The sequence below is a fragment of the Astatotilapia calliptera genome, chromosome 8 (genome assembly GCF_964374335.1).
Source record: "Astatotilapia calliptera chromosome 8, fAstCal68.1, whole genome shotgun sequence".
NCBI classification, from domain to species: Eukaryota; Metazoa; Chordata; class Actinopteri; order Cichliformes; family Cichlidae; genus Astatotilapia; species Astatotilapia calliptera.
Window position 1 is genome coordinate 25175746 of NC_137429.1, and position 10189 is coordinate 25185934.

General features: G+C 40.5%; 1 protein-coding gene across 1 annotated transcript; it reads left to right on the forward strand.

The window, feature by feature from the left end:
- Positions 1 to 1028: 1028 nt before the first annotated feature.
- On the forward strand, positions 1029 to 9065 carry LOC145430461 (uncharacterized). The gene is made up of 5 exons (XM_080305624.1): positions 1029 to 1178; positions 4887 to 4937; positions 7522 to 7629; positions 7762 to 7787; positions 8811 to 9065. The coding sequence occupies exons 1-5, from the start codon at positions 1118 to 1120 to the stop codon at positions 8880 to 8882; spliced, it is 318 nt and encodes a 105-aa protein (XP_080161750.1). The 5' UTR covers positions 1029 to 1117; the 3' UTR covers positions 8883 to 9065.
- The last annotated feature ends 1124 nt before the right edge of the window (positions 9066 to 10189 follow it).

Genomic DNA, 10189 nt, shown 5'->3' on the forward strand with positions numbered 1-10189 from the left:
TGAGTAACTGCTATGTCTGACATCCCTTAAAACAGGGAATATATTGTGTAACAATTAAGATAAGATAAGATAAGATAACCTTTATTAGTCCCACATGTGGGAAATTTGTTTTGTCACAGTAATAAGATAATTATTTCTAAGATAATTATTATAAATAATTAATAATAAGATAATTATTTATAAGACTACTGATTTCTCAAGAAAATTTGCATAGTGAAAATAAAAGAGTCAAGTAGGTCACTGCAGAAAGGAAATTCTGCAAACTACAGAGCTGCTCTGTTATTATAATAGACATTAAAGGTGTTTTGTTAAACATTTCTTTTTCATCTGCAGCTGAGGCTAGAAATGTGCTTTGATCTGTTGGAAGAAATGACTCAACAGACTATCATTATTACCCAGAGGGGGACTTACCCAGAGGGGGACTTACACCACTACTGTAGTAATGTAAACCCCCAATGCTGATAAGGCAAGTAACTTTCAAGCAAAAGGATTTTAAAAATGCACTTGAATCATCATCATAGAAGACGTGAAGCTGTTAGACATGGCTAAACCATGGCTCTACCAAAATATTCATGACAACTTCATGACTTCATGGTACGCTGCAAGTCAATGCTGGTCTGGTGCCAGTTTGGTCTGAGCGGACACCTTGACCTGTAATATCTTGGTGACAGAAATAAATCCAATGGAACATCATGCTTACCGTGCCAACATCTCTCGACGCAAACAACCAACAATACCTGCCAACGCGTATCAAACGGATCAGTGCCACACAGTTAATGATGTTCATTAATAAACAGACGGGTGTGAATATCAAATTGACTGCACAAACAACAAACACAGACTGTTGACCACATCTGAGGAATTTATGAAACTTTTGTAGCAAACTTGCATTATAAAGCAACAGAAATACAGCACACTGCAACTAATAACACCCAGAAGTTGTATTTGTCAATTTAACATGCACAGGGAAATGTGACATACAAAAGAAGGAAGATAGATGTAATCTTTTAGTCAGCAAAGCTTTGAAGCCCACAAGCTCAGGAAATGCTTTGTTGTTGTATGAAAGGCTGAAAGGCAATTCAAGAAGTCAGTGAGTGTGTTGCAGACAGCAAGAACGATGAGAGTGTTTAAGACACGTGGATGTTTGCTGGCAGCAATCAGGATTATCTTTTTAACTGGTGAGTACAATGCATGCTTGTATGCACTTGTACATGTATACTCTCTGAACAGGTTCAGCGGCTTATTAATGCAAGTATTTAATCAGACAGCGTAGTTTGATTAAGATAACGTGCTGAAGTGAAGAGTATTTCGATCAGAGATCAAAGGAGAATGGACAGACTGCTTCTAGGAAGGCAACAGTAAGTCTTTGAATGCAAACCTTGAAGCAGATAAGCTACAGCACACCACACCAAGTGTCACTGCTGTCAGCTAAGACAGGAAACTGAGGCTACAGCTCGCATTGGGCTCGCCAAAACTGGACAACAGAAGATTGGAGAAACATTTCCCGGTCTGATGAGTCTTTCTGCTGCCACATCACAATGGTAGGAACAGAATTTGATGTAGATAAAGAGTTATGAAACAACATGAATCAGGGATTCAGCAGCATGAATAGTGTAGGTATAGGTAGTGATATGTAATGGTGTGGGGGATATTTTCTTGGCACACTTTGGGCTCTTTAGTATCAGCGGGCCAAGAATTGTTTACAGTGGCTTGCAAAAGTATTCGGCCCCCTTGAACTTTTCCACATTTTGTCACATTACAGCCACAAACATGAATCAATTTTATTGGAATTCCACGTGAAAGACCAACACAAAGTGGTGCACATGTGAGAAGTGGAACGAAAATCATACATGATTCCAAACATTTTTTGCAAATAAATAACTAAAAAGTGGGGTGTGCGTAATTATTCAGCCCCCTTTGGTCTGAGTGCAGTCAGTTACATAGACATGAGTGCCATGCCTGATGAGTGCCAGTGACTAAATAGAGTGCACCTGTGTGTAATCTAATGTCAGTACAAGCACAGCTGCTCTGTGATGGCCTCAGAGGTTGTCTAAGAGAATATTGAGAACAACAACACCATGAAGTCCAAAGAACACACCAGACAGGTCAGGGATAAAGCTATTGAGAAATTTAAAGCAGGCTTAGGCTACAAAAAGATTTCCCAAGCCTTGAACATCCCACGGAGCACTGTTCAAGCCATCATTCAGAAATGGAAGGAGTATGGCACAACTGTAAACATACCATGACAAGGCCGTCCACCTAAACTCACAGGCCGAACAAGGAGAGCGCTGATCAGAAATACAGCCAAGAGGCCCATGGTGACTCTGGACGAGCTGCAGAGATCTACAGCTCAGGTGGGGGAATCTGTCCACAGGACAACTATTAGTCGTGCACTGCTAAGATGGGTTGTGAATTCTTGATTTTGCACTTCGTCCTTTACCATCTTAGTATTTGTTGGAGGCAAAATTGACCTTATTTGGATAGAAAGTTGGAGTGCTGAGGTATCAGCTAAAGTTTACAAGCTTGTTTAACTGGGTGCATCCATAGATGAGACAGAGTGCTGTTCACTTAGATGGCTGTTGTGAAAGGGTTTCTCGTCACCATGGAAATGATTCTCCGATCTTCTACCACTGTTGTCTTCCATGGACGTCCAGCTCTTTTTGTGTTGCTGAGTTTACCAGTGCTTTCTTTCTTGCTCAGGATGTACCAAATTACAGATTTTGCCACTCCTAATATTGTAGCAATTTCCCCAGATGGGTTTTTTCTGTTTTCACGACTTGAGGGTGGCTTATTTCACCTGCATGGAGAGCTCCTTTGACTACATGTTGTCTGTTCTAAATGCAAGCAACATACTTCAAATTAACTCAAAAACCTTTTACCTACTTAATTGATAATGACATAACGAAGGAATTGCCCACTTCTGCCCATGAAATAGCCTTTGAGTCTCAGTTTGAAATATTACAGTCTGAATATCTCTTACACATTCTGCTGTTTGCTCCATCTACTCCTTTATGATATATTCACGCAATGTTTTTTTTTATATTAATTTGTAATGTACATGGTATTAATATTTTCAGCCATTTGACCTGAGTCAAACCCTTAGTGAACAGTCAGACTGTGCCTCCTGTAACTACTGGATATGGCACATTATATAAGAGGTCATACAGTCTGTTCACTTGAAATTTTATCTTACTCAGTCCTGCAGCACTCAGGATGTGTTAAGCAGCAATTGCCATAGACCGATAAATAACACATAGATCTTTTCCTGACGAGTCACAGGTTTGACCCCAGCAACAGCCAGTCGTACAATCATCCAACTACTGCTTGTGTCCTTCAGCAAGGCATTTAACCCACACTTGCTGGTTTCTGCTGAAAATCTATTTCCTTTGCTTCTCATTTATCATCTGGCTTATGGTAACAGCAGACCGAGTCTAAGAGCTGCCCCTTGAATGTGACTCATGGTTCCAATCTGTAAGAGAGCCAATTGCTGAGCATGTGTGCTCTGTTTCAGCAGCACTCTGCTGCAGTTATATACTTAACCTCACACAGCACCATTCCACTTATTTTGGCCTCTGAAGGAGCAGCTGGAGACTGAGTGCCTGGCTCAGGGGTGTCATAAATTTCAGTGTTTTCTTCCTGTGCTCTGCCCATGTCTGGTCTTGCATGTCTGGTCTTGCAGCTTTAATGCACCAAACAGGGATGATGTATGTCACTCCTTCTGTTGGCCTGAAACTTTGTGAAGGAATTGGGTAACTGAAACTTATGGGCACACAACCAGCTACCGAAAAAAATATAGATAAGCCTAAGTGTTGTCATTTTGGCTGCTGCCATGTAGTTTCTTTGGAGCCCAAGCTTGTATACTTATGCCTGCTACTTAGTGCAAAGCAACAGACTTATCTTTGACTGGTTACAGTGCTAGCATGTAATAATCACCTATGCTTTGACATTTCGTGAACTTTTATGAACCCTAAAAACAAAAATACAAAAAGAATTACTCAGTAATTGGTTTTTTTTTTCTATTGTTTTTGTGGAAATAAGAGCTTTGGTTCAGCCTAAGCTGGAAAAAAAAAGGTTTTTCAATCAAAGTGGTAAATGTGGTTTTAATATAGGTAACAGATCAAATCTAGCAAACTGAGGCCTAGGCCATGCCAGGACAAAGGGCATTCATAACTGGGAAATTCCGAACTGTTACTAATGTGAAACATATTTGGTGATAGACAAACATCAGTCAGCTATGCAAAAACTGTCTGATGCACATACGGGCCTTTATCATGTTCATGTTGTAGTCCTACTACATTTAAAGGACTATTATAAATCTGGTATTTAAAGTTTATCCTTTTGTTCTAAAGTAAAATGCTAAATGGCCTGCATTTGTATAGTGCTTTACTTAGTCCCTAAGGACCCCAAAGTGCTTCACACTACATTCAGTCATTCACCCATTCACACACTGGTGATGGCAAGCTACATTGTAGCCCCTCACATTAGTATCAATGACTGCATTTCTGTTAAAAGTACATCTGTTATATAACACTCAGCTTATGTTATCTGAAGCAGGAGGGAAGGAGTCAGGTTAACCTCTCTAACCACTGCAGGCTTGCTAGACAATAGCTCATATCTTCAACGGTTAAAACCCAAGTCAAAGTTCTAGACTGGCCTTCAATGCATTTCCTATTCTCCAGCGTTATTTTTAAAGCACTGCATTTACATGAACACACTTCATAATTTATGAATGTTGTGCAATTGCTTGTTTTGTAAACTGCACACAACGTTGAGACGCCTTATCTGATAGAAGCGACCTCACTGTGGCGTTACTGCCTTCCTGTTTGTCTTGAGCGGCCTGTTTTTGTGACCTGAAAATAATCTCACTGGAAAAAAATGTTTTTCAGAGTTTTTGCTGACAAGTGTGAGAGGAGACGGCGCAGATTCAGAAACATTAGGTGGGTAACAATAACAACATAACAATTTTAAGGTGGATTATGGTTGAAGCTCAAGTTAAAGACCGCAAAACACCTGCAGATTTCTCTGACTGATGTTAAATTATGTGTCATTCTTTTTATATTTCACAGTCAATCATTTAAGAGTCAGTCTGTCCAGTAATTATTTACCCAGTCTACCCATTCAGATTGTTTTGATTTTACAGTACCAGTCAAATATCTGGACACATCTGCACTTTGTGGCTTTTCTTTATTTCTACTATTTGGGGATTGCAGAAAATTATTATTTTTTAAATATCTCAATCATAAAATAGCCATATATAGCAAACACAAGAGTGCAAACAAAAAAAGATTCCAGCATCCACCGTTTGATATTTTCATGCCCTCCTAATTCAGCTCAATTCACGCAAGTGACAAAGTTACAGAGCATGGAGAGCACTGAAGCTTACTGATGCTTCACTGCTGCTTTGCAGCGGTGAAGCAAAACAAAAAGAAAAAACACAACTGAGGCCAGCTCATCTTTGATTGACACGAAAGGATGTTTCACAAAGCCCCTTCTTGACTTTTAGTCCATTTCTTATTTTTTACTGCCGGTGTGAATACAGTATTCTCTCGCAAGAGAATTCACATGGATTTCACCTAAAATGCTTTCCCAAATGTCAATTGAAGGACACTTTCTTCACTCTTAAACTCTGGTCTAACCCAACCTATCCCATATGGGTTTAGATCAGCTCGTTATGGAGACCAGGTTATATGCTCTGCTGCTTTCATTGAGCCTAAATGTGTGTTTTTGCTGATTCTTCTGTCATCGTTGCTGTTGTGAGCATGAGCAGGATGTGATGACATGATACTTATGTCTGTTCATCAAGTGTGTAATCAGACTCATCTGCCTAAGATCAATCTTCAGTATTTATCTCTTTGCATCAGTCGCAGTGATATGTCATCTGAAGCTGATATTTAAGATGGAAACATTGATGTGCATTCTAGTCTGATGCAATATTAACTGGAGAGAAACTGAACTTCTTCTCTGGCTGCACTTACATAAACTTTCGAAGTTCTGAAAGTTTTGTTTGATTACTCTAGTTCATATATTACATGGGTGCATACACCAATCAGGCATAACATTATGACCACTGATGCCTAATATTGTGTTGGTCCTCCTTTTTCTGCCAAAACAGCCCCGACCCATTGAGGCATAGATTCCACTAGACCCCAGAAGGTGTGCCGTGGTATCTCCACTAATATGCAACAGATCCTTCAAGTCCTGTAAGTTGCAATGTGGGGCCTCCATGGATCAGACTTTTTTGTCTACCCAGAGAAGCTCAAGATGATATCTGGGGAGACCAAGTCAACACCTCAAACCATTCCTGAACCATTTTTGTTTTGTGGCAGGGAGCATTATCCTGCTGTAAGAGGCCACAGCCAACAGGGAATACCATTTCCATGAAAATGTGTACATGGTCTGTAACCATGTTTAGGTAGGTTTTATGTGCCAAAGTAACATCCACACAGATGGCAGGACCCAAAGTTTCCGAGCAGAACATTGCCCAAATCTTCCCATGGTGCACATCGGTGCCAGGTGTTCCCCAGGCAGGGAATGTAGACAAATCTGCACCGGCATCCGGCCACCCACATAATGTAAAAGAAAACATGATTCATGAGACCAGGCCACAGTCTTCCATTGCCCCATGGTCCAGTTTTGATGCTCACATGCCCATTGTTAGCGCTTTTTAGACTAGTCTGTGACTATGCAGCCCCAAAAACAATAAACTGCAATGCTTGCAGCTCCCTAATAGTTGATTGTGAACTATTACTGATGTATGTTGAACTTCTCATGCACATTCACCTGAATCTTTGTCAGATTTCAAATGTTAAACAATTGAATCTTCCCATCATTTTGGTTCTGAATCAGTGATCATCTGTACCAGTAACTGGCAGTAAAGTTGAAGTTGCCTGTGAGGGATTTCTCACTCTGACCAGCAGTAGCCCATTTCCCTGAATGCTTCCTAGAAATGTTCAGGATTCAAATTGCAAACGCCGATGATGCAATTTAATTTGCAGGAGGAGCGTGACCCTCAGATCTTTACTCCTACAAGAAGTAAACAAGTTGTGAAATCAAACATCTACTCTCTTCCTTCTCCTCTTTCACATGCGCACACACACACACACACACACACTCTTCAGAATATCAGGAGGGGCAAACATGAGCTGGCATTCCCCAAACTGTGTTTTGTTCCTTCGCAGGTGTTTAGTCATGAGTGTAACTGCTTTCTGGAGTGACCCAGGTCTCGTGGGTTTGTTTATTTCCAAGCACAGTTCAAAGGAATCATTCCCCGTTCAGAGTAATTCAGCATTAGCTTTCAATTTGAGCTCTAATTTTGTAGACAGCTGAATGAGAGCTGTCTATAAAATGAGAGCCATTTAGTGACTATCAGTAAAAAGCAGTACTAGCGGTCTTCATGTGAGGGATTTTGGTTTTACTTCTCTAAATTATAGTTAAACTTTCTAACTGGGATTCCTTTACTCAATCGTTCATCACTACCTTGTTTGTTAATGGCTGCTTGGCTTCCTCTGGTTGTTCTTTCAGATATTAAGTATGTTTTGATCGGAGGTGGGATCGGCCTGTTGTTAGTTGCTGTATTCATTATAACAAAGATCTGCATCATTAGGAAGCAAGTGAGTCAAAACAATGAAGGTGAGATGGACTGTGAGGTTATATTACAGCCACTTACTACTTGCAAAAATAATCTTTCAATGCAAAAGTATGCCACATTAAATGCATCACGCATCTTTAAAATGTGCAACTTTCCCCCCTGCTTCCTTACAGATGTCAACATGAGAAGATTTTCAGAGGTAGGGTGGTTAACCTCATAAATTAGTTGTGTACAATAAGACTAAACACAACGCATGTCTGTGTAGGTTCTCAGTCATCCAGGTCATGGTCATCTAAGGAGCTTGGAAAGAAAAGCGTCTGTACTTGAAGACGTTTCACCTTTCATTCGAGCTATTTAAACCTTACAACGCTTCTTCATGGCACCCCAGTGCACTTCAGACCCAGCCACAACCTCAGGCAAAATCTGGTACATCCCAGGGACAAAGCGACTTATCACGATTTATCACATACACAGTACAACATATAGTGTAATGCTTGTGTCCGAGCTGCAGCCATAGCCGTGCCATTCCAGGGTTTGGTTTTTTTAGCATGGGGGGGTCAAGCCAGGACCCTTACTGTATACCGGGCGGAAATCGAACTTGTAATTCCCACTCCAAAGGAATGTAGTCTTACCAGCACACTATCTAGCTGCTAGAACTAAACAACGTAATGTATGCTATGCTGTGCGGTGCAGCAAGGAGTGCTCAGACGTCTACATTGGAGAAACCCAACAGCCACTTCATAAATGCATGGCACAACATAGAAGAGCCACCTTGACAGTACAAGACTCAGCTGTCTCAGCTGCATTTAAAGGTCAAAGGTCAATTTTTCAAAGATGCCAATGTTCAGAGAGGACAGATGGTTTGAAAGAGTGAAAGATGCCATGTATGTCCACTGTGATCTTTGAACAGAGGGGATGGCTGTAGATCTGCCACTCATGTGACTCCCACTCCCACTAGGGCTTAAATAGCTGGGACTCTGCACCATTTGGTCTCAGTACTAAAGAAGCTTCTCGGATGAGAGGTGAAACGTCTTCAAGGAAACAAGTCCACTCACTTTCTTTCAAGCTCCTCAGATAAACACAGTGTAGCTCATCTGTCTTCTGTTGTGTTTTATAAATGTCAGTGAGGAAGACATGATTGAGTCTAAATAGTTTTTAAAAAGAGAAATGTTTGCATCAACTGGTGCACATGGCCTTAAATTTTATCTGCTCTCAACCACAGCCTCAGTTGCATTCTTTGAGCCATCTCAGCCAATCAGAACGTTCTGATGCAGCGGTGTCCAGGGCCGTGTGATGACAGAGGTCCGGCACAGTGACGATGCTGTCAACCCTGCTAAAAGCGAAACATCAACCTGGCGGCCTTTTTTTGTTTTTCAGTGTTGGAATTGTTGCAGAATTTCAACACTGAGTTTTACCTCTTTTACTTGTTCTGTAACATTTGTTATAATGATGTTCATAAAAAAAAATATCTAAAGAAGACTGGCTTTGTGCTTTTGTTGTGTTTTATTTGTCTGTGGAACGTTGGTGTGCTTTAAAGGTCTTATAAATAGGTTCAGATCATTTATAGGCTCCACTGACACACAAGCTGCACAAAAATTATGTAACACCACGCACCCGGAAAGACGCAGCTGGCAGTTTTTCCACAAGGGGGCGATGTTTGCCAACAACCACAGTGGAGCCTTTCAGTACTGCACTCGAGTGGCTGGGTAATAACAAATAATAAAAAGTAATGAAATTATAATGATGAAATGCTGTTTCTGAGCTTTCACTTGAGTTCTGGCATTCTAGTTGCTTAAATTTAATCACACCACATCACCCAGGTTTGCCCAGTTCAGGGTTGCAAAGGAGGGAAGAGACTGTGCTACAGCGTGGACAGGACTCTAGCCTGTCGCAGGGTTAACTTAGAAAGACAATTACATCTGCCAATTTGTAGGTACCAGTTACCCTAACATCCATGTCTCTGGACTATAATCACAGTGAACTCTCACAGGCACAGGAATATAAATAAAATAACATATGATACATTTGTTTTTGAATATCTGACCTGTATCATTATTATAACATGTCAATATTAAAATTGTAAACACTTTAGATTATGTATAAGGTGAAACGTCTTCTATTGTTGCACTCACTGTAAGCAGAGTTAGTGTTCAGTTTGTAGATCCATTACTTTGGCATTTTTCCATGTCCATACTATAAGATCCATATCACCCAAATCAGAAGTCTGAGTCTTTTGCCAAGTTTGTGGGATTGCCTTTTCCAGCTCAGAGACACATGAAGAACTCATTAAAAACCCCGTCTAATATCCTGGAAACCTTACACACAGACACGGAGTAATAACATGCAGATGTTGTCAATCCTGAAGTCACAATGTTTACTACACAGTCACTGAACTACTTTTGCACTTTCACCCAGATGAAAACTAGGAACATCTGGAACATAAGAATATTGAGCTCTCATTTCACCTATTTATTCAATACTCTGCAGAAACATATCATTTATAGACCTGCACCGTATGCTTATACTCTGTCTGTTTGCTAACAGGCAATGAACTGAATCAAAGGGCTGGTGAGTGAAAGGGTTTGTTTGCAGAAATGGACC

What these genes read in the sequence shown, in the direction of transcription:
- LOC145430461 (XM_080305624.1), top strand. Translation starts at nt 1,118, where the DNA reads ATGAGAGTGTTTAAGACACGTGGATGTTTGCTGGCAGCAATCAGGATT. An exon ending in AGTGAGTCAAAACAATGAAG is followed by an intron (nt 7,630 to 7,761) that starts GTGAGATGGACT and finishes GCTTCCTTACAG; the next exon opens with ATGTCAACATGAGAAGATTT. An exon ending in ACATGAGAAGATTTTCAGAG is followed by an intron (nt 7,788 to 8,810) that starts GTAGGGTGGTTA and finishes TCTCAACCACAG; the next exon opens with CCTCAGTTGCATTCTTTGAG.